Source organism: Anabrus simplex, chromosome 3 (assembly GCF_040414725.1).
Source record: "Anabrus simplex isolate iqAnaSimp1 chromosome 3, ASM4041472v1, whole genome shotgun sequence".
Lineage (NCBI taxonomy): Eukaryota > Metazoa > Arthropoda > Insecta > Orthoptera > Tettigoniidae > Anabrus > Anabrus simplex.
Genome location: NC_090267.1, coordinates 373,209,489 through 373,234,581, shown reverse-complemented (window position 1 = coordinate 373,234,581; position 25,093 = coordinate 373,209,489). Strand labels below are relative to the sequence as shown.

At 41.3% G+C, this 25,093-nt stretch overlaps 1 protein-coding gene across 1 annotated transcript in view; it reads left to right on the top strand.

Annotated features, from left to right (window-relative positions):
* Nucleotides 1–25,093, top strand: part of LOC136866814 (inactive dipeptidyl peptidase 10) — a 1,081,356-nt gene that overhangs the window by 928,553 nt on the left and 127,710 nt on the right. Inside the window, exon 8 of the mRNA XM_067143919.2 lies at nt 3,636–3,751. Within this exon, the coding sequence (XP_067000020.2) occupies nt 3,636–3,751 (116 nt within the window). The remainder of the gene's footprint in view (nt 1–3,635; nt 3,752–25,093) is intronic.

Here is a 25,093-nt window from a genome sequence, read left to right as displayed (position 1 = left end):
GCGGTGTTCAGAGATGTACTACCCATGTTGGAACCACATTCGCTGACGGACGGACGTTAAACAACTTGGATTATTAATCAATTTTGACCCCGTCCTTAATTAGGGTAAACAGTATTTGCCTGGTGTAAAAATGGGAAACCACTGAAAACCATCTTCAGGGCTGCCGACAGTGGGGTCCGAACCCACTAACTTACGGATACTGCCCGCACTTAAGCGACTGCAGCTATCGAGCTCGGTAGTTGTGAGATCAAACATACAGCCACACAGCTTTTGTCTCGCAATCTAGTGATTAGAAATTGTATGCCACCACCTCCCCTACACTGCTGATAATAATTCTGATGATGAAATTTGTTTCCACCAACGGGACTCGAACCGGTGAACCACGGTGTCAGCCCGTAAAAACTAGACGCCTTCAAGATCATGGCCACCAGACGGGAAGTGCAAATTTTCATTCCAAATACCCGGCGTATCGGCAACCTTTCTGCTTTACCTGTGCAGTGGAACGATCTACTCTAAAGAATGGAATGAAGAAAACGTAAATAGCGCAAAATCGTGATGGTGTAGCACCATTTTATCTGCAAAATACGTTTATTTTTTATTTTACTTTTTTGTTTTGTTTTTTCCGCGCAAGGCACTGTACACCTCGTAACACTTTGTTGAACCCTCCACAGCATGAAGAGTGTGGCACTATCACTTGCTGCCCGAATCTTTCTTACAAAATCAACCCTAATATTTTATAACGTTTCGTAAATTGTCACCCATGTAACCCCACAAAAATCCATTTCTTCCGCTTTCTCCGTACGCTAACAGCATATCTACAAACTCATCGTTACTACAAGGCCTCTGTTCAATTCAGTAACAAACAATAGACAACTGGGACATTTACTAATGCTCTACTGTAAGCGAATTTACCATCCCACGCGTACAATGCTTCACCCCATCAAGTTCATCGTTGAAAGACTCCTTTGCTTATGGTATGAACCTACTGTATTCGCCTTAAGTAAGAGTAGACCGTCCCGTTGCACAGGTACACCAAAGAGGTTGCATACACACTGGGAGTCAGAACTGAAAACCTACTTCTCCGGAGCACTTGTTACTTAAGGCCACACAACTTAATGAACTGTATGCACCTGAAGCCCTCACCGAGCGAGTTAGCCGTACGGTTAGGGGCGCGCAGCTGTGAGCTTGCATTCGGCAGAGAGTGGGTTCGAACCCTACTGTCGACAGCCCTGAAGATGGTTTTCCGGTGTTTCCCATTCTCACACCAGGCACATGCTGGGGCTGTACCGCAATTAAGACCACGGCCGCCTTTTCTCACTCCTATCCCTTTCATACCCCATCGTCGCTAAAAGACCTGTCTGTGTCTGAGAGACATAAAGCAAATTGTAAAAAAAAAAAAAAAGAACAGGTCAGCCATATTTCATTTATTTGTCTTCATTTAAAGTCAATATTATCCTGGTCAGTGTGGACTGCATCAGACCTGGCTGTGATATAAGCTTTGTTCGTAGTACAGTGAGAAACTGTTGTCATCTATCAGACGCATGCGCACATTCAAATTCGCGTTCGTAGTAGCGATCATCAGAGTTGCTGACCACTAATGTGTTGTTCGTACAAACTTTTCAAACTGTTGGAAGCCATCAGCAAACCGTTAGAACAGTTTCTGATCCTGGACGAAAACTCTTTCAGTCAGCGAGTCAGAATATGCGCGCGCATATCCACTGCCATCTATGTTCGTTTCATAACTGACCTGGGAATTACTTCACGGCCGTGATTAATTGCTGAAGTAACCTTACAAAATAAGTAAAATTTACCAAATATGAAAATATAACCCACTTCTGTATTTATGTCTAAGTATATATATTCAGACTTTCAACTAATATTACTAATACTATGTAGTCATTCACGTTATCATACCGTGTTCATCAATTTTTAAACCTGAAGTTACGAATAAAATCCTAATTAATTTCTGAAGCTTACAGAATACAAAACACGTTGGTTCAAAATAGCAGACGTTTCCAACCACTTCCGTTCTTAGTGGAAATTAGCTCGTCACATTTCAAACTAGTTGCCAACCGCGCATGCGCATATCGACGATAAATCGAACTATCACGGATTCGTTCTGCGAACAAACTTATATTTAACGATTTTAGAGCAAAATATTGAAGCTGTATAACAGCACTAACTGAATAATATATCATGTGTTAGTTGTAAACAATCATCCTCACGATCCGTATCGATGTGGTATACAGTACATTGAATACTACTAATAGAGATGTTTAGTAGCGATCTATAATGACAAGGCAAAACTTTAGAATGCATAAGGGGCCTTTTCCTGTCCCAGTAACTATTCCCACAACTGACGCAACGTGACACATTCTGTTGTCTTGCTGACTAAGGGTCTTACTATGAAACTGTCGTCCGGTTCCATAGATGAGTGTTCAGCATCTTGACCTTCGGTCTTCGGCACTCCGAGGTTGATTCACGTCAGCTCGAGGAGTATTAATCATAGTCATAAACCGTTCGTTGCCTTGGATACTGTATGTTTGTATTGTTCCTAACATCCCTGCAAATCACACACAACACACGACACTATCATACACCACATTAAACATGTAGAGTCCCAGACATAGTAGATGGTGCCAATTTTTATCAGGGCCTTACAAGGGTTTCACCAGGCTAGCAATAACCACACATAATATTATTATTATTATTATTATTATTATTATTATTATTATTATTATGATTATTATTATTATTATTATTATTATTATATCCCACTGGACCGAGCTCGATAGCTGCAGTCGCTTAAGTGCGGCCAGTATCCAGTAATCGGGAGATAGTGGGTTCGAGTCCCACTGTCGGCAGCCTTGAAGATGGTTTTCCGTGGTTTCCCATTTTCACACCAGGCAAATGCCGGGGCTGTACCATAATTAAGGCCACGCCGCTTCCTTCCAACTCCTAGGCCTTTCCTACCCCATCGCCGCCATAAGACCTATATGTGTCAGTGCGACGTAAAGCAAATAGCAATATCCCACTGAAACAAGTCTCCAGATATTGGTTGGCTGCCCTGACTGCAGCTACATAATAATAATAATAATAATAATAATAATAATAATAATAATAATAATAATAATAATAATAATAATAATAATAATAATAATTTCTTAGTTTTACGTCTTACCAATTACCTTTACGATTTCCAGAGATGCAGAGTTGCCGGAATTTTTTGCAACAGGAGTTCCTTTACGTACCAGTAAATGTTCCGACACGAGGTAGCAGTTTTCAGCATCTTCGAATACCGCAGGACTGAGCTGGAATCAAACCCTCCAACTTGGGCTCGCATCACTCCACCGTCAGGGCCACTCAGCCTGACACAGTAGAATATTCATTCTATGGCTAATTCTTACAAGATGTCAGTTGTAGTTCTATACGAACGAAAGACGATTTTTTTTCAGACTTCATAATGTTCGATTATTTTTATTGATATTACTTACGTTGTACTGCCTGTAATTTCAAGTGGTCCGGTGGTTCATGTATCTGATGGCAGCAGGGACTTCGGCAGTACGGAGAATCAAACTTGTATTTTTTATAGCAGAAAATATTATTGCTGATAATATGTTCTTATTATGTTTCAGGCTGGTACTCGGAATCCCGTGGCTACGCTATGGACCGTGGAACTATCACAGCCCCAGGCGTTGCATCTCATGGACGTAAAACCACCTCTCGAAGTGCGAAATCCCCAGTCAGTAGGGTTTGTGCTGCTTTTTCTTTATTTTATTTGACAGTGAGAGTCAAATGTAACTACAGTAAATGATCATCTGCGCCATCTGTATAGCGCTCCGTTTCTCAGAATTCTCTAATTACATACGTATGGTATGCGCTTGAAATACTAGCATGCTCCAAGAACAGAGTACCTTGCACAGAGGGACGAGGTAGTGACGGTAATATTGTCAAGTGGCTTAGTGTTATTACGCTAGAATGGGTGGAAGTTGGCGCCACGGATGGTAGGTTCGGACAGGAAAAGACTCTGGTGTAATTGCCGTAGACAAAGACGTGTGACTGCACCTAATCTCCGAATCCATGCTGACAGGTCTTCATAGTCAGCAATTGTGAAATCCTAAGTGAGGTAGTGTTTTTCTATGAAAGTATAGCAGTTTTGATTATGAGCGGAAGAGTGTCTTACCTGGCTTACTGTACAGAGAATCTCAGGATGATAATAATAATTGTTCAAAAATGAGATGAAGTTTGTACCAATATATTAATTTCCAATCAAAGACCCCCCCCCCAATTACTTTTCAGACCACTGCATTAGGCTGTATTATTTATTTATGTATACGGTACTAAACATTAGCCCAGTACAAACAGTATTTTAAAAGCGTTCTGATACGTTTAAATCTCTAGTTAGATAGTTGATCAGCTGCTAGAATAGACTACCAGCGACCAGGAAAGACTGTATAATTAATTAACGGATTAAGTTTCACCCCGCACACTGAAGGAGAGGGGCGGGCCACCTAAAGAGATTCTGAAAGTTGAAGAGGAAAGACCTATTGATTCGGTTCATTTGACATTCTCCCACACTACTAAATTAAAGCAAAAATATGTTGTAAAGGTACCTAAGACAAAGGAACACGAGAATTATTGTTGTCCCTGCACTCTTTAAACGCTGTATCAGACAGTAGTTACACTTGACTCTCATTGTTACATTATTCTCAAACTGTTGCTCTGGTCTCTAGATAAGAACATTCAAGTGTAACATGAACCAATAAAATTCTATACTTAACAGTTATTGGTCTATGATACTGACGTTCCTGAAAGGACTAATTAATGTCCCCTTATAAGGAAATGCTAATAAAACTTTCTGTGTTTTGAAACGTGATGGTGGTGGTAATTGTTTATAGAGGAAGTACAATTGGGAAGTCATTCCTTCTTTAATTAGAAGAAGATATGGAAGAGGTCTGAGCCTTCGAAGAATGAAAGTATCAGCAAAAGATAGGGAAAGTCGTGAAAACGACGTCGCGATTGACCAGGGAAGATCGGATAGAAAAGATGAAGGTGAGAAACACGCCACAAGTACAACAAGTCGGAGCAATGACAGATTCAGTTAGGAAACCCGCGGTCGCCAAGTTGAGAGCCCCTGGGCATTCCCCTTTCAGTCGCTCTTACGACAGGCAAGGGTTACAGCTGGTGTATTCTATGGTGTCCTGTCAATGGCCACTAGTGTCAATCGCTCCCCAGCTTAAAATGTGTGACAATTGTTCCCAGTCCATTAGTCCAGTCCAGCTGTTCACCATGGACGATCGCCCCAGAAGGGGTCGTTCTCATTAAAGAGTCTTTCTGAAGGTTTTCCACGCTACCTCTCTTTACTATTTAAATCCAGCAGTGTTCGACAGGCCAGCTCGTACGGGGAAAGTGTTACACTGGCTCTGCGAGTCCATCACATGCGTTCAGGTTAGGTTAGGTTAGATTACTGCTTCCCGTGACTGTTCGTTGATTATGACCAGAACACTATGACACTCGGAGCGAAAATGAGAGGATGTGGGGCTAGCAGGCAAGTGCAGTTTTTGGAGTGAAAGTAATAGTCCTGTGAAATTTCCCGTGGTTATTCCAGCGGTCATTATCTCAGGGATGGGAGCCGGACAGTGAGTCACGCGCAGGTGTAAACAGCTGGTGGACTGGGAGCGATTGTCACACATTTTAAGCTGAGAGGGATTGTCACACATTATAAGCTGTTAGCGATTGTCACACATTTTAAGCTGGGAGGGATTGTCACACATTTTAAACTGGGAGCGATAGTCATACATTTTAAGCTGGGAGCGATTGTCACACATTTTAAGCTGGGAGCGATAGTCATACATTTTAAGCTGGGAGGGATTGTCATACATTTTAAGCTGGGAGCGATAGTCATACATTTTTAGCTGGGAGGGATTGTCATACATTTTAAGCTGGGAGCGATAGTCATACATTTTAAGCTGGGAGCGATAGTCATACATTTTAAGCTGGGAGGGATTGTCATACATTTTAAGCTGGGAGCGATAGTCATACATTTTTAGCTGGGAGGGATTGTCATACATTTTAAGCTGGGAGCGATAGTCATACATTTTAAGCTGGGAGCGATAGTCATACATTTTAAGCTGGGAGGGATTGTCATACATTTTAAGCTGGGGGGATTGTCACACATTTTAAGCTGGGAGCGATTGTCATACATTTTAAGCTGGGAGCGATTGTCACACATTTTAAGCTGGAAGAGATTGTCATACATTTTAAGGTGGGAGCGATTGTCAATGGTGGCGAATGACATATATTCGTACTGTACTATCCCACCTGCAGAGGGGAAGATATAAGTGAGCAGGCTGGCAAAAATAAGTGGAAGCAATGCCATACTCAGCAAGAGGTCCTAAACTCCTTCAGAATGGTAAGCCATTCAGAAGAGTCATATCTGTATAGCATGGGGTCTCCAAATGCGTTTTTCAAGAGTTGTTAAAAGAAGGATTACATTGTGTGTGTCAGCTGGTAAATGGTGGATTTCTTTTGGAATACTCCAAAGTGAGCTAACATCCTAAAAGACACCCTTCAGAAGTTCAACAGGTCGCCAACCCATGTTCCGTAACTCAGAGCCCCTGGCGGTTGGTAACGTCCCCGGCTCAACTCACACGAGAGGCAGGGAATTCTGTTGATGTACAGTATTCTTTCTGCTAGACGAAAGGCTGTTGATACTAACTCTTTGTAGGATCTTCAGTTCATCGCATCAGTTTTATTCCAATAACACCACATTACCCTGCATCTGTGATCACTCCAGAACTATGCAACAGACTCGGCAGCCAACACGTTGGTACTCTTTTATCACGTTCGACACTTTGCTAGAATTAAGTAGCCTAGTTTATTGTAACATTCATATGTGGGTTCAGTGGTGTATAATGACAGTGAAACATGAATGAGATCTGTCTGGTACAAATGGAGAGCAACTGAGGGAGACCTGTGTAACAAGAGGTTGCCATGAAACCTCAACTGTTTCATTTAGAGGACTGTAATTAATCCTGTTTTAACGTATGGTTTGGAAAAAGTATCATAGAGAATTGCATGCGGCTTTTCAAAGAAAGTTAGAATCAGGAATAGAACTCTACTGGACAAGCGTTGAATACAAGATCTACGAGCCAAGACTAAGACGCCGGGCTGAGTGGCTCAGACGGTTGAGGCGCTGGCCTTCTGACCCCAACTTGGCAGGTTCGATCCTGGCTCAATCCGGTGATGTTTGAAGGTGCTCTAATACGTCAGCCTCGTGTCGGTAGATGTAGTGGCACGTAAAAGAACTCCTGTGGAACTAAATTCCAGCAACTCGGCGTCACCGAAAACCGTAAAAGTAGTTAGTAGGGTGTAAAGCCAGCAACATTATTAAGACTAAGACGGTTTGACCACGTCATGTGGAGAGGAAGTGACTACATGGGAAGATCAGGGAACAGAAAATGCAGGACTCTGTCGTCTCGTATCTTAAAGAACTAGAGTTGAAGGAAGACCTGGTGTTCAACAGAAATGAATGATGTAGAGAGATCCGCATCAGCCATCCCGCGTGTCGGTGGAACTAGTCATGCTGGAGAAGTTAATTATAACATTATTAGGTAGAAAGTTAGGCGGAAAGAAATCCACATCCTTTGGCATATTAAAAGTTGTGAGCTGAACTTCTTAACTCTAGCTCCTCGTTCCTCGAGACCGACTATACAGAAGTTTTATCAATATTTTCTTTTCTTTCGAGAATTTTAGCCGGCGTAATTTTATTCCACTTTATAGCATCTGACCGTGGCCCCATGGAAATTTTACGTCCGTTATCTTCCTCTGCGGGACCACTGCCATCATAAAACTGTGTTAAGCCTGCATGCATAAATCCATTACCTTACGATGTCGTCGCAATAAAGATCCACCATAATCTCCTTTGATGACCTGGCACGAGTGATCCACAGAGCTGTCTCCGACCATTACATTTACATTATTCTGTAGTACTCACTGAGCACACCCTTATCAACCACTGCCGATTCTAGGATGCTTCTCGCAGTGCATTTGAACATTACAAGAACATATCCTCGCAATAAACTACACTGCATCTCTACAAACTGTATCAACATATTTCTCTTTTGGTAAATGTATGTTTGCCTGGAGTCCATGTTTCCAATGTCACCTTAATAAACATGCACAATTCAACCGCTCAACACCTTATGTTCTTCTTCTTCTTCTTCTTCTTCTTCTTCTTCTTCTTCTTCTTTCTCTTCTTCTGCCGTTTTCCCACACCGGTGGGGCCGTGCCTGCGAATGTGTCATACATGTAAATCTGGCTCTGTTTTACTGCTGGATGCCCTTCCTGACGCCAACCGCACGTGGAAGGATGTAGTGTGGTGTGTTGTCTGAATATGAAGAGAAAAATGCTGGGACAAACACAAATACCCAGTCCCCGTTCCAGAAGAATTAATCAGATGCGATTAAAATTCTCGACCCGGCCGGGAATCGAACGCGGGACTCTCTGAACTGAAGACCTCAACGCTGACCATTCAGCCAACAGATTCTTATTATTATTATTATTATTATTATTATTATTATTATTATTATTATTATTATTATTATTATTATTATTTAATTAATTAAATGTAAATTAACAAACGAAATAATAACAATAAGACCAAGCGAGTTGGCCGTGCGGTTAGGAGCGCGCAGTTGAGAGCTTGCATTCGGGAGATAGTGTGTTCGAACCCACAGTCGGCAGCCCTGAAAATGGTTTTCCATGGTTTCCCGTTTTCACATCAGGCTGTACCTTGATTAAGGCCACGGCCGCTTCCTCCTCACCCCTAGAGCTTTCCTATCCCATCGTCGCCATATGACCTATCTGTATCGGTGAGGTGTAAAGCAGCTTGGAAATAATAATAATAATAATAATAATAATAATAATAATAATAATAATAATGTCGGTGGTAGTGATTCGGCTCCTTGGCTGAATAGTCAACGTACTCCCTTCGGTTCAGAGGTCTCTGGGTTCGATTGCCGGTCGAACCGGGGATTTTAACTGCGTATAGTTACTTTCTCTGTCTCAGGAACTGGGTATTTGAGCTTGTCTTGTCCGGTCATGAAACTAAGCCAAATTCACATCCATTGCCAACTCCTAATCATTGTGAAAAGGTCAGGAAGAATACAGTGGTGGTGGTGGTGGTGGTGGTGGTGGTGGTGGGGTGGGGGGTTTTACTCTCTTAATAAGAAGTACAACTGGGCAACCATCCTCTCTGTAATACTAGTCTGAGAGAAAAAAGTGGAAGGGGTCCGACACTTCTAAAAATGAAGATATCGGCCAAAAAAGACAAGGGTCACGAAGGGTGTGAACATTGAAGACTCTCTATCCCTCGCAAACTAATAGCGTCAGGGTCGGAGAAGAACAAGAGTTGACCAATGGAGGTTGGACAGGATAGACGAAAGTGAGGAGCCTGGCACAAGTAAGTGGAAGTAATGTCACGACTCAGCTAGGGTCCCGTGATCGCCTGCCAACACTTCAAGATAAGAGCTCCTGGGGGGCTCCTTTAAGTCGCCTCTTACGACAGGTAGAGGTTACCGTGGGTGTTATTCTACCACCCCCACCACTCACGGGAGGTGAGGAAGAATAGAATAAGAAGAAGAAGAAGGTGATGATTACTTTTTTCAGAGGAAGTACAAATGAACAACCACCCCCCCCCCCCCTCCCTCAACTAAACTGCTCAGAAAATGATGGGGACAACATTTTAAACACCTGCACTGTTTTTCCAGGAATGGTTGGAGTAAAACAGGCATTTTATCTGGAAAATGAAACCTTTATTTAACCGAAAAGTACAGATCCTGTTCACTTCTTATCACACATGTTGGTGCTATGACCAAACATTCAACACAATTTCGTAAACCAAAGTGGAAAGTTCTTCAATTAATTCACATAGAGCACAGAAAGAAACATTTCAGTATCTGGTAGGCCCTCCATGTGTCCGGATTATTGCCTCACATCTTCTAAGCATGGTTCTGACAACTCTGCGAACAGTTCCTTTTGGATTTTTTTTCACTCCTCAATAAGGATCTCTGCAAGTTTTAAAAGAGTCCGAAGTGCTACAGGACGGGCCCGAAGTTGTCTGTCCATCATATCCCATAAATGCTCAATGGGACTGAGGTCAGGGCTCAGAGCAGGCCAGTCTAATGTTTGAATCGCGAAGTCCTGTAGAGTTTCATGGTGGCTGCAGCTGAATGCGCTCTCGCATTTTCGTATTTCAGAATAAACTTGGGACCCAATGGGTATAATATGATCCAATATAATCTCGTTGATACATCTCTGAACATTAAGTCGTCCTCTGATTATCCGATCGGTCATCAATTGTGATGCCACCCCATGCCATGACTGAGCCGCAGCCAAATCTTTCCACTTTCTGGACTGCTGCTTCCTTACAACGTTCACCACGACGACGGTATACACGTATACGTCCGTCGCACCGTGTTAGATGAAAGCGGGACTCGTCTGTAAACAATATAATATTGAACCAAGGACGCAGCTGCCAGTTCCTACAGTCTTCAGCAAATAGAAATCGATCTCTTTTTTGCCAAACAGTTAATTGAGGGACCTGATGAAGCCTTATTGGTCTTAAACCTGCCTCTTGTAGCCTGTATGATATTTTGTCACTGATACTGCAACCAGTTGCTGTTCTTAGATCATTTTGTACGTCCCGGACAGTCACACAGCGCAGGCGGAGAGAACAGTTCACCACATATCGGTCTTCTCTGGCCGATGTTTTCCGTTTTCTCCCTTGCCCTGGCTTTCGTGTGTGTGTACCAGTTTCATGAAATCGTTTCCAAACACTCCCAACAACAAATGAAGCTCTGTAGACACTGCACGAATAGTCCAAACTTCCTGCTGTAATGTCACTGCCCGAACACGTTCTGCCCCATTCAGATACTTCATTTCGATTGATGAAACGTACACAAAGAGTATAGACGTACTATTTACTTACCCTCACTAGCTGACAGAGTGAGACATTGCTCGTCCATTTCACTCTGAGGCATAGCACGATACATTTGACTACTGCCAAAGAGCCATTGCTTTCCAATGAAATGTGCAGGATTCCCCCCTTTCTTAAAACATGTCGGAAGAATAAGAGCAGCAGTATATTAATTACGGACAACTTACATGGAACACGCGATCAAATTCTTGTTCTTCTAATTTTTTTTAGCAATGTATAATCACAGGTAAAGGTAATGAAACGGTCTGATCCTTCGAAGAGTGAGGTATCGGCAACGCAAACCTAGTACCTACGGGGACGTAAAGAAATAAAACATGAACAAAAGAGGTCAGGTATGAAATAAGACCATGAGGTGACTGATACAAGTACTCTCAATAGAAGTAATAACAGACTCGGCTAGAGACTCTGGAGCAGAGGTGCTCAGCTGGACCCCCGATGAGGCTAGCCCAGTACGGCCGGGCTGACGTCACGTAAATGCTGGCAGCATACGTAGCAAGATACGTCACAGTGAAGCGAGAGAGCGAACGCACCTTGCAGGAAAACGGGGAAGCATTGACATTCGATTGTGATTAGGAAGCTCTCCTCCAATACTCACCAAAGTGCTGATTGAAATAATGCTGATTGGGATACGTTGTTTAAATGAAAACTCTATAATCGCAACAGAAAAAGCTGACCTTTTCAAGATATCCCGGTTCGGTGTATACTGCGCTCAGTTTTATCTAAATTTCAGGTTTTAGTTTCTTTACTGTAGAACGGCGTCGGTGGCGTGCAGTGTGAGCTTTACAGTACGTCAAATGCAAAAGTAAACTCAGTGTAAATTGAGCTACGGCTGACCAGCAAGTGTAAAATAAGTTACCCACTTACAGATTTAATATACACCTGAGACGCTTCATTTAAGCTGCATTATCCAACTGAATTTTTGGGTAAGGACCATAATTTCCTGATTCATGTGTGAAGCTGTAAAATGTGCGAACTGATTTGTAAAATAGGAATTCCATGCTTTCTTGACGAAATTACTAGCGAAACAATAGAAAAATTTGAACGTGTCAAGTGTCCGGTCGGAAAACCTTCTGTCAGAAGATGTTAAGAGTTTAAGCTACCCGCACCAAGCAGATGCGTAGAACGGCGAGGGACAGCCTTGCAGCACTCTGAGCTGCTTAGCGGAGGATTTTAGCACTGCTGAATGTATTCTGTCCGGGCTGAAGTTGCGAGGCGATATAAGCATAGCAGACGGCGATGGTTATAGAAATGTATCCAGTTCTCGAGTGGTCCTTTGAAGCACTCTCGAAATATTTAAATTCCATTTTCCCGAAACTGGATGAGATTTGCACCTACCAATTTGAACTAGTGAAAGTTCTCGCCATGACTTGCACGTATGTTGAAAATGGATCAAATCGGTGGGAACACATTGTTAAGGACTCCCTGTCAGACTTGAAAACTTGGTAACCTAGTCCCAGAATATGTTCCCTAATTGTAGTCGTGATTAGGTACAAATGTAAAGTGGAGTGTGATCACCAGAGTAACTTACACAGCAAGCACATGGAGATTATGGCAAAGAACGAAATAAAAATTATTCGCTAATAGACCAATTTCAGTCGTGGCTAATAATCTAAAGAAAATGCCATGGAACTACTACTTTATGAATAATTAAATCAGTAATTTTAATACAATAACCCACAACAAGCAAATACAAGGACAATCAGGATGGCAGTAGTGTGTCAAGAATAGCCCGATACAGATAAATTATATGACATCACGGTGCAGTTCGGTTCCAAAAGGCTTAAAATGAACCAATAGTTTATCTGATCTGATCTTTGTATGATTTCAACATAGATGGTTTCTGACCATCCACTGCCTATCCAGAACAGTTGATCAGAGCCGTTCTTCATTGCTGTATTAAAACGCCTATTTGGCAATCTTTTTCCATGGCCCTTCAGACCGACCTCCGGCTCAACGTGCCTATATTAGGCTGATCCCGATGATAAAGTCGGGCTGGTTCAGCTCCTATTACTGTGTGTTCAACTAGCCTACTGACTGTTATATACTGGAGCCATCTGCGGACATTGCTCACTTTGTGGAGTCTGTAGTTGTGGAACGTTCACAACAGATACTTGAGGCTGTTGTGGCATATTCATCATTGTGGAATGAGTCTGCTGAGGCACACTCATTGCAGCTGGTTGAGACTGTTGTTGAAATGTTTGATTCATAATTTGTGACTGAGTTGGTTGGATTGAACTCATCACAGGCTGCTGATTCTGTTGAGCTACAGTTGGCGTAGGTGGCTGAGACTGTTGCATCGTACTGGCCCCATGCTGCTGGGCTATATTCACTCCGGATGAGTGAAGTTGTTGCGCCACGTTGATTCCAGATGACGATGACTGTGTTGTACTATGAGAAGAAGACTGTAGTTGTTGCATCATGTTTACTGGGGTATTCTGCTGCTGAGTTGTGTTCACAACAGAGGGCTGATTTTGTTGTGTCATATTCGATCCTGAAGGCTGATGCTGTTGTAATACGTTATGTGCTGAGGTCTGTGATTGTTGCATTATGTTCGCTGCAGCAGGAGAGTGTTGTTGGGTTGTATTCATCAAAGGTGTCTGGGATTGTTGAATCATGTTGGATGCAGAAGTCTGATGCTGCACCGGCAAGTTGTGTGTTAAAGTTTGTGATGGTTGCGTCACATTTGCGATAGTAGGTTGATGTTGCATCGTTGAATTCGATGTAAGTGGCAGAGACTGTTGTGTCATGTTGGATCCAGAAGTCTGATGCTGTGGTGGTGCATTATATGTAGTCGTCGGTGATTGCTGTATAATGTTAGCAGCTATCTGGTGTTGTTGAACTGTATTACTCACTGGGGTCTGAAGCTGTTGTGCAGAAGACTGGGCTTGTTGTTGTGCAATATTATTAGCACAATGTGTCCCTTGTGTTATATTATAAGCAGGAGACTGTGACTGGGCTGGCATATTCATTGCAGGTGTCTGATGCTGGTTTGCATTCACCGGTGGTGACTGAGGTGATTGTGTCATGTTAGGCCCGCCAGGATGCGTAAGTTGGGTAACATTTTGAGGTCTTTGCTGCTGAATTGTACTCATTCCACCTGACTGCAGTTGCTGTGCCGTATTATACACGCAAGGCTGCGTTTGCTGATTCATACTCGGTGCAGGAATCTGAGGTTGTTGCACTATGTTCACTGCAGGCTGACGCTGCTGAGTAGTATTTGCCACAACAGGCTGAGATTGTTGCATTGCATATTGTCCAGACGGTTGAGGTGGCTGCGTTGTATTGCTTGGAAGAGTTTGAGATTGTTGCACTATGGCTGCGACCCTCGCTTGAGTGCCTTGAGGTGCACACATCGCAGATCCTTGATACATTTGCTGCGTAACAATGTGTGCAGAAGGCTGAGGCTGCTGTGCATTGTCATGCGTGAGAGGTTTACTTTGTTGTGACATGTTCATTGCAGTGCGTTGGACTTGCTGGTTAGTTTTCATAGGCACTTCCTGAGATTGTAGAGTAACACTGTCCACTGAAGACTGAGACAGTTGTGTGGCATTAGCTTTTACTTGTGATATATTCGTTGCAGTAGATTGCGCCTGCAGATTTGAATTCTTCACAGGCTGCTGAGCCTGTTGCGTGACATTACGTGCTGGAAGTTGAGACTGTTGAGACATATTCATTGTACCAGGCTTATTTTGCAGCGCTGTATTCACTGAAGGAGACTGTTCCCTCATATTCTTTGTGGTTTGAGGTGGCTGACGTAGATTTTTAAGAGGTGACAAAGATCTCTGGGATGCTGTTTGTTGAGGACTTCTTGGGTACGCCTGTTGCTGCAAGTTCATTGCCAGTCTGTCAGCCAAACTAGTCGCAGATGAGTGGTTCCTAAGTTGATTCTGGGAGGATTGAGGTCTTAACTGATGGCACATAGGAACTCCAGAACACTGATTTCGGAACTGTTGTGGTATATTTACTGCAGATGTTCGCGACACCAAATTGGACGCGGGGAATTGAGACGGGACAACAGTATACACTAACTGAGGCTGGGATATTGATGGTGCACTAGGTTGTATATAGTAATATCCATTGCCATTCTGCACTTGTAGACAGCTGGAAAAGAAAAAGTGTGAAAATTATACTTAAAGAGTTATGTTGGTAGGGACAGTTACACTGGTGGTGGTGGTGGTGGTGGTGATTATTGTTTTAAGAGGAAGTACAACTAGGCAACCACCCTCTATATAACACTAATCAGAGAGAAAAATTGAAGGGATCCGACACTTCGAAAATGAAGGTATCCGTTAAAGAAAGACAAGGCCCACGAAGGCGTTACCGTCGGGATCGGAAAAGAACAACTGTTGGCCAAGGTAAGGCGAACAGAATAGGTGAAAGCGAAGAGCGTGGCACAAGTAAGTGGAAGCAATGGCAGGACTTAGCTGAGGATCCCGTGGTTACCAACTCACGCTTCCAAGTTATGAGTCCCTGGGTCCCCTTTTAGTCACCTCTTACGACAGACAAGGTATATTGTTGGTGATTCTTGACAAGTCATCACTTCTTAAGGAGCTCACATCTGAGGAAATATTGATTAAAGAAAATTGATATGATACGAACTTCAACAACGAGTTACACTAATATGAATGTTTAAGTACGGTGCCTTCGTATCAGTTTGAGGACCGAAACAAAACTAGAAATAGAAACAGAACGTTTCAGTTCGTTGTTCAGTTTCATCATTTGTTTCTTCAGTTGTGTCACTTGAGCCATCTAGTTCGTATCATGAAAAATTGAGACTGATTGCTACCCTCAGATTAGTGGCCACATCAGAAACATTCGAGATCATGAAATTTTATCTGGAAATTTCTTCTCAAGCTTTCGTCTCGTATTTTCTAGTAACTTATTATCAAAATATAAAATAGTAAAGTGCTTAGATTGTTAACTGCTTTGCCTAACGGATTGGTGATGTGTCATCGTCGATTAAAGATATTAAATCATAGGACAAAGAAAATTTAGGAATTGCATACCCTAATCAACCCCCAACAAACTTAATACTAAGGCGATTTCAACTCACTTTGTAAACAAATTATCGTTAGAGAAGAAAACAAGAATGGTTTTAATGTCGGTGACTTAGTCCACAAACATTTAATGTCCATTTATGGCCAGTTTGGAGTTAATACCATATTTGGATGTCTCTCAAACATATCTAGCTAATTCACAATTATAGTACTTCCAAATAATAGGGAACATGCTGATTTCCAAGGTGGATATATTGCTTGTCCTAGTAAAATCAACAACTCTACTTCACGAATGTTGTATGTCCCGTATAATAACTTTAGCTTAGGTATGTCCATTTGGTTTTAATTTCACTTGAAAGCGCAGATATTGCATGTCTGGACATACTATTTTGCTGTTGAAAATTTCAAGTTCTTACTGCTTTGATGGGGTACAAATATTGTATGTCCTGGACACTGTTTTGAAAGATTTGAAGCATGTTTATAACTGAACAGTGATTATTCAACTTTATTTAATTCAATAAAATCATTTAAAAATAAATGATGAAAAAATGTTGAAATCAATTCCTTTGAGAAATACTACGTTTGTGCCTTGAAGTTCTCTTCCACATTGTTAGTGCCAAATGTTGTATGTCCCAACATTCCAGTAAAATATAGTGAATAATTCCTTTACTGATGCACAAAAATATGGTCCAGTTGTCGAAATACAATTACAAAGAAGTAATCTACAGATCAGTAACACTGGCTACAGCTATATTATTTGTCGTAAGGAACTGCAACTTCATGAACTTACAATTTGATTTTTCTCAGAATCATGATTTTTGGACATACAATGTTTGTGCATTAAGCCATCGATATAGACCCGCCGAAAAGTAGGAAAGATCACAATATGAATATAAAGTTGGAATTCAAGAGGACAAACTGGGGCAAATATTCATTTATAGGAAGGGGAGTTAGGGATTGGAATAACTTACCAAGGGAGACGTTCAATAAATTTCCAATTGCTTTGAAATTATTTAGGAAAAAACTAGGAAAACAATAGATAGGGAATCTGCCACCTGGGCGACTGCCCTAAATGCAGATCAGGATTGATTGATTGATTGATTGATTGATTGATTGATTGATTGATTGATTGATTGATTGATTGATTGATTGATTGATTGATTGATTGATTGATTGATTGATTGATTGATTGATTGATTGATTGATTGATTGATTGATTGATTGATTGATTGATTGATTGATTGATTGATTGATTGATTGATTGATTGATTGATTGATTGATTGATTGATTGATTGATTGATTGATTGATTGATTGATTGATTGATTGATTGATTGATTGATTGATTGATTGATTGATTGATTGATTGATTGATTGATTGATTGATTGATTGATTGATTGATTGATTGATTGATTGATTGATTGATTGATTGATTGATTGATTGATTGATTGATTGATTGATTGATTGATTGATTGATTGATTGATTGATTGATTGATTGATTGATTGATTGATTGATTGATTGATTGATTGATTGATTGATTGATTGATTGATTGATTGATTGATTGATTGATTGATTGATTGATTGATTGATTGATTGATTGATTGATTGATTGATTGATTGATTGATTGATTGATTGATTGATTGATTGATTGATTGATTGATTGATTGATTGATTGATTGATTGATTGATTGATTGATTGATTGATTGATTGATTGATTGATTGATTGATTGATTGATTGATTGATTGATTGATTGATTGATTGATTGATTGATTGATTGATTGATTGATTGATTGATTGATTGATTGATTGATTGATTGATTGATTGATTGATTGATTGATTGATTGATTGATTGATTGATTGATTGATTGATTGATTGATTGATTGATTGATTGATTGATTGATTGATTGATTGATTGATTGATTGATTGATTGATTGATTGATTGATTGATTGATTGATTGATTGATTGATTGATTGATTGATTGATTGATTGATTGATTGATTGATTGATTGATTGATTGATTGATTGATTGATTGATTGATTGATTGATTGATTGATTGATTGATTGATTGATTGATTGATTGATTGATTGATTGATTGATTGATTGATTGATTGATTGATTGATTGATTGATTGATTGATTGATTGATTGATTGATTGATTGATTGATTGATTGATTGATTGATTGATTGATTGATTGATTGATTGATTGATTGATTGATTGATTGATTGATTGATTGATTGATTGATTGATTGATTGATTGATTGATTGATTGATTGATTGATTGATTGATTGATTGATTGATTGATTGATTGATTGATTGATTGATTGATTTATTTCAGAAAAAACAGTTAAACTGAGCGTGTATGAGCCCTTTTACAGTGGAAAATTGCAGCTATGATGACATAGTTTCCTCGTGCATTCGTACGAGATACCGTAATCAGTTTTGAAGTAAGAGGTGTAAAGTTATACTTGTTACAGTGGTGAGCACTGTGGGAAGTCTGTTCAAGAGACCTCCTTCCGTTACAAGTATGGAAGTAAAAAAGAAATAAATAACTTCGGTAGGCCTACTCCAGAGTGAGTTCCGTTTATCTATATTAATATACTGCCGACCCCGCGGTGTAGGGGTAGCGTACCTTATCCAGATGCCCCGGATTCGATTCCCAGCCAGGTCAGGGATTTTTACCTGGATCTGAGGGCTGGTTCGAGGTCCACTCAGCCTAAGTGATTACAACTGAGGAACCATCTGAAGGTGAGATGGCGGTCCAGGTCTCGAAAGCCAAGAATAACGGCCGAGAGGATTCGTCGTGCTCGGCACATGACACATCATAATCTGCAGGCCTTCGGGCTGAGCAGCGGTCGCTTGGCAGGCCATGACCCTTCGGAGCTGTTGTTTCCTTTTTCATATATTATACTCTTTCTTCAGCTTATCCCAGGTATTTCTGGAGTCGTTGGAACCATCAAGGCTCACTTCGGTTTTGTTTTTTGTTGTTGATTTTTTGTGCAAGTTGCTTTACGTCGCACCGCCACAGATAGGTCTTACAGTGACGACGAGACAGGAAAGAGCTAGGAGTGGGAAGGAAGCGGCCGTGGCCTTAATTAAAGTACAGCCCCAGCATTTGCCTGGTATGAAAATGGGAAACCAGGGCTGCCGACAGAGGGATTCGAACCCACTATCTCCCGAGTACTGGATACTGTCCGGACTTCAGCTATCGAGCTCGGTATATTTCGATTTTGGCCGAGGTTGAAAACAGGCTACCTTTCCTCATGCCACGTCATTTTTTAGATGAAAATCTCAACCCAGGATCGATCGGGATTCGAACCTGTCTTCTGGGTGGAAACCCAGCAGTTAAGCCACTGAGCTAATCACGGCCTGCGTTATTTATATTATTTATATTACATTTATATTATACTAGCTGTAGTACCCGGCGTCTCCCAGATAGTTTTTTTTTTTAATGTTTACCTTTGAGATTCCGTTTGTATTATCTGATAATTATGAGCGGGGTGATTATTTATAAAATCCTTATTGAGATGTTGACTGATACTTTACGACCTATTATTGTGTGTAGTTTTAGAGTTATTTAAATGTGTGTGGTTTCACGTTTTAGATTTTTTAATTTTCAAGTAAAACTTTGTCCCTGTGGAAGCTAGAATTGACTGGGAAGTATTTTATCCTTTCAAAATATAATAAGTGATAAATGTATTTACCCGTCTGGCTATAAATATGATGTACACGATTTCAACTGTCATTGAGACTGTCACCAATCAGCCTTGTGACCACAAAAGCAGTGAATTCAACACTAATCTCGGTCATTTTAGACTATTTACTTTTAAGCCCCTCTAAGGCCCCCGTCTCAATGGAGGCCGAACGTGGACTTAAAACGGTATCCAGAGCGTCACGATTCATCTCAGCAACACATATACAATGGTTCGACAATAATATCCGTTATTTTCCATTATTTTTTACATGTCATCGCCTCCCGTTCCCTAGCGGATGTAGCCATTTCTCACCACCATAGTATTGTTTCATCCCCATAGTATTTTTTTTTCTTTTCAGGTGGTAAGTCATATGTGAACCAAGTTTCGTTGAGAGCTATTCTGGAACATACCCCCATATATCCACAATCTCGGACATTTTCCCACTTTCTCAGCCTCCATTATGATTGCGGCTGAAGTATGACTTAACCAGCACCCAGTGTGTCACAATTCAACTCACCGACTTCGTAAACAATGGAGTCGACGTTAACATCAGCCGTTTTCGTTTATTTTTATACTTCACCCCCTCCTCTAGGAGTGCTAGGGATGTTTTACCCCAAAAGTTTTTTTTTTTTTTCAGATGGCAAGTGATATGTGTACCAAGTTTAGGTAAGAGCTATTATGGAACATACATAGAATACATCCGTAATCTCGGTAAATTTGGACATTTTTCTTTCACCCTTCTCAACCCCCATGCCGATAGGGACTGAACATGGACTTCAACGACAACTGGACTGCCACCATTCCTTTCAGTGACTCAGAAAACTATGGAGCCTGTATTAATATTGTCCGTTTTCTATTATTTTTATATTTCAACCCTTTCCACCCCCGACTGTACGTGTGTCTTACCCCGGAGATTTTTTTCTCAAATAGTAAATCATGTATGTACCATGCTTGGTTGAGAGCAATGGTGGAACATTCACACGTACATCCATAATCTCGATCATTTTGGACATTTTCTTTCTCACCCCATCTCACCCTCCATGCTGCTTGGGGCTGAAATTAGACTTAAAATACATCCGGAGAGTCACTATTTATCTTCGCTGCCCCGAAGACTATAGATTCTACAATAATATTGGACGTTTTATTGTGTTTATATTTCACCTCCTTTCCACCCTGCCCCTAGAGGTGGTAGGAGTATCTTAACGCTCCAGTATGTTCATCCAATATTAAGTCATGTTTGTGCCAAGTTTGGTTGATAACTGTTCCGAAATATACACTCGTAACCTCTGTTATTTAGGATGTTTTCTTATTCACACGTTTTCGCTCGCACACCTCTCGTCGATGATGGATGAACTTTGACTTAAACAGCATCCGGAGTGTCACTATTCATCTGAGCGATACCGAAAACTATGGATTTCGCACTAATATTGGTCGTTTTTGTCAACCCATACCTTTTTTTTTCGCATTACGTCGCACCGACACAGATATGTCTTATGGCGACGACGGGATAGGAAAGGCCTAGGAATGGGAAGGAATCGGCCGTGGCCTTAATTAAGGTACAGCCCCAGCATTTGCCTGATGTGAAAATGGGAAACCACGGAAAACCATCTTCAGGGCTGCCGACAGTGGGGTTCGAGCCCACTATATCCCGATTACTGGATACTGGCCGCACTTAAGCGACTGCAGCTATCGAGCTCGGTCAACCCATACCCTGGGGGTGCGAGGGGTGTCTCATACTACACATTTTTTTCCACATATGTGTAGCAAGTTTGGTTGATACCTGTTCTGGAACATACACAGATCGCACCCATAATCTCGGTCATTAGGCGCATTCTTTTCATCTCTTGTCACCCCCCCCCCCCGCACCATGCCGATGGGGGATGAAAATAGACATAGGCCCTAAACGATGTCCAAAATGTCATTATTCAACTGAGCAACGTATGCAAACTATGGATTAAACATTCATATTGGTTGTTTTAGGTTATTTTGAAGTTTCATCCCTCCCCTGGGAGTGCTAGGAATGTCTTACCCCAACAGTAATTTTTGCAAATAGTAAGAATATGTGTACCAATTTTGTATGAGGGCTGTGCTGGAAGAAACACACATACATCCGTCATTTCGGTCGTTTTGGACATTTTACTTTTCACCCCCATGCCGGTGAGGGCTGAACAAGAGCACTATTTTCGATTATTTATATATCTCGCAGGGTTGTCATAACTTCATACCTCCACGCAATTTGTCTGCTGATAGTAAGTCCTAAGTGTACCAAGCTTGGTCTAAATCGCTCCCGAAAATATGGATTCGACACCATTATTGGTCATTTTAAGTTATATTTCACTCCCTCCCCTAATAGTTCTCGGAGTGTCCTACCGCCTTCCCTTCCAGTATTTTTTTTTAGGTAGTACTGTAAATCATACGTGTAGCAGGTTTGGTTGATAGCTGCGCTGGAACATACATACATCCATTATCACGGCCATTTTGGACCATTTTTTTATCCTTTCTCAACGCCTATGTCAAAGGGGCCTGAACTTGGACCTTAAGAACATTCGGAGTGTCACTAATCACTTCAGCGACCACGAAAACTATGGATTCGACATTATTTTCGATTATTTTTATATCTCACCCCTCCCCCCTCGGCTACCCCTTAGGGTGCTTGGAGTGCCTTACCCCCACGCATTTTCATACTTTCCCATCGTTGACATAACAGCTACCTGTGTCGGTGCGACGTAAAGCAACCTGGAAAAAGAATCAACTCCTTAAATTTCAGTATTTTACTCTGATATAAATGTCTTACCTCGTTAATCCTGCTGGATACAATGAAAAGGTCTGATCAGTTGGAAACAACGATCCAAATGTCGCAGAGCTACTCCTATACGGTACCGGATAGATCTGATACAGTTGCTCGTTACTGTTGCTGCTGCTTATTAACGTCCCGGTTGACTGTACTTGTCCATCGTAAAGACCTACTGTAGCATACCTTACACCAGGCCAACTGTTAGTGCTGGCAAGGTCCTCTACACAATAAAATTGTCTCTGATTATCTACAGGACAATAAACACGGTTAGTACCGTCCATAGTTGTACTACTGGCGGTGTGAACTGCCGCTCCTTCCATTGCAGCCTCAGGTTTTCCCCCAAATATCGGAGATTTGTCAATTTGAACGTCTTCACCAACTTGTTTATTCCCATTTGTTTTGGACTCGTGGTTTGATGAGGCGGATCCATTTGCCGTACATTGAGAATGATCGCATATTCCTCTATTTGGTCTTTTAAAACGCTCTTTTAGAGCCAGACGATTCATTTCAAACTCCACCATTTGAGCTTTATGGGCTAGTTGCAAGGCCTCCAACTCCAATTGGTGCTTGCGGAGTAACATAAAGAGCTCATCGTTCGTCCCAGAAAATGTATACACAGGCATAATTATATACGAAGGGACGGCCTTGTCGTTTAGAGCCTTTCCTGGTTGCAGATGTTAATTTCTATAGAAACGTTAGATTTGTAACAACTTTCGGACTACCGTACCATTGTTGAAATTCTGCCTGGATAAATTGTCTTACCGACCAGACTATTGCCTAGGATATACCAACAAAGTCCTGCATCTTCTCAAAGAACTGGCGTATATCAGCAGTTAACGTCATCCCTGAACAATGAGTTTTCTCTACAATATACTGGCAGATTTATTCGTTCTTCGTGCAGGGTATTTTGCGGTAAATGTTTAAATATCCCCTCAGCATAAAGAACACATTTTAGCAAAGGTAAGGGTAAGGGTGTATTCTGCCCGAAGGCAGGTCCAAGCCTCCACAGAGGTGTACCTGAGCCGGAGTTTACGTACGGTAGAGTGGCCAGTTCCTTTCCGCTCCTACATTACCTTAACCCCCACCAACAGCAACCCACCCAAATCTTGATCACGCCCAATGTTGCTTAACTGCAGAGATCTCGCGGGATCCGGTGTTTCAACACGGCTACGGCCGTTGGCCTTTTAGCAAAGTAAATCTTACAAATCTTACTTGGTAAGCTAGGAACCCACCATCCCGCCCCAGAAATATGTTTGCATTTCTAGAAAAATATTACGAATCATCCGACATTTTCCATGCTTGTCGACTGAAGAGCTGCTGATATTTTCCACACATCGCTGATGACTTCATTGTTTGAAGTGTCGGACCTCGTACATTTTTCTTCCGATTAGTGTTACCCTAGAAACGCGACGGGGAAGTCACCAAACATCTTTACACATATGAAGACTGAGTTAGGGAATTTTCACTATAATGGTAGACCCGCTTGCATACCATCAGTCACAATCAGGCTGGGGAGTTTTCATTATAATTGCAGACACTCACTCTCCACCTGCCTTTTTACATCCTCAGTAAGACTATCTTAGTGGTTTTCCGAACTGAAATGTACATTACAATGACGTCAGTAGGAATGGCGCGATTAAAAGCAATGCTTTCATATGAAATACTCGATCAAATGAAACACCACACATTTTCTCACTGTTAACGAACAGTACTACACTGCCGATCTAACAGTCCAAAGTTCCAGAGCTGGAATGACCAAGCCGCAGACAGCCGTGTTTCGCGTACACTCTTCGTCTTTTATCAGCGGGGAGAGGGTCGAATAGTGGAGACTCCCAGGGCAAAAGCTATGCCCTTTTACTAATCTGTTTCCTAGGAATACCCGATGAGTCGGAAAATATCAATTCGCTACATTGGCGGCGGAAAAAATCTGACTTGGAGGCAAATTTTTCCTCCAAACCAGAGGAGAAACTCCCTCTTCACTGATAATTTGGTATAAAGTGAGTGTAGAATTTAATAAAAGTGAAGAGGAAGAAGCTTTTCTTAACCTTTTCCTTCCCATGCCCGAGTTAACTCGGATGTCAACATTTCTCCGAGTTAATTCGGATTTAAAGCAATGCGCTCTTGTTCACTTCCGAGTTCAGTCCAACGCTATTGCCATGCTTTGTTCAGACGACGGACGATTCATAAATCGCCTTGCCGTTGTTTGAAGATAATTATGTGTCTTGTGTTTTTCTTTCACAGCTGACTTCTGAGATGAGTGCACGGGAGTGTAAAGAAAGCATAAAGGAAGATTGTATTTTAGAAAATTTAGGCAATGATGATGAGTCTGATTTTTTATGAATATAGTGGAGATAAGTTGCAGTGAAACAAGCTGTCGACATTTATTACGCCAAGTTCTTTCAAGTTTTGGGAAAAGTGTTAGGATAAATCTATTGCTAATATTGTCGTTCCATGACTTTTCAGTAGTTGTGTAAATACAAAGTGTTTATGGCCTATTACAACCACTGTCGAAACGTCTAGAAAAATCTGGTATGGGGCATGCATAAGGCTGAAAGAAACTTGGGAGTGAAAAGGTTAAGAAACGGCTCTTTTCAG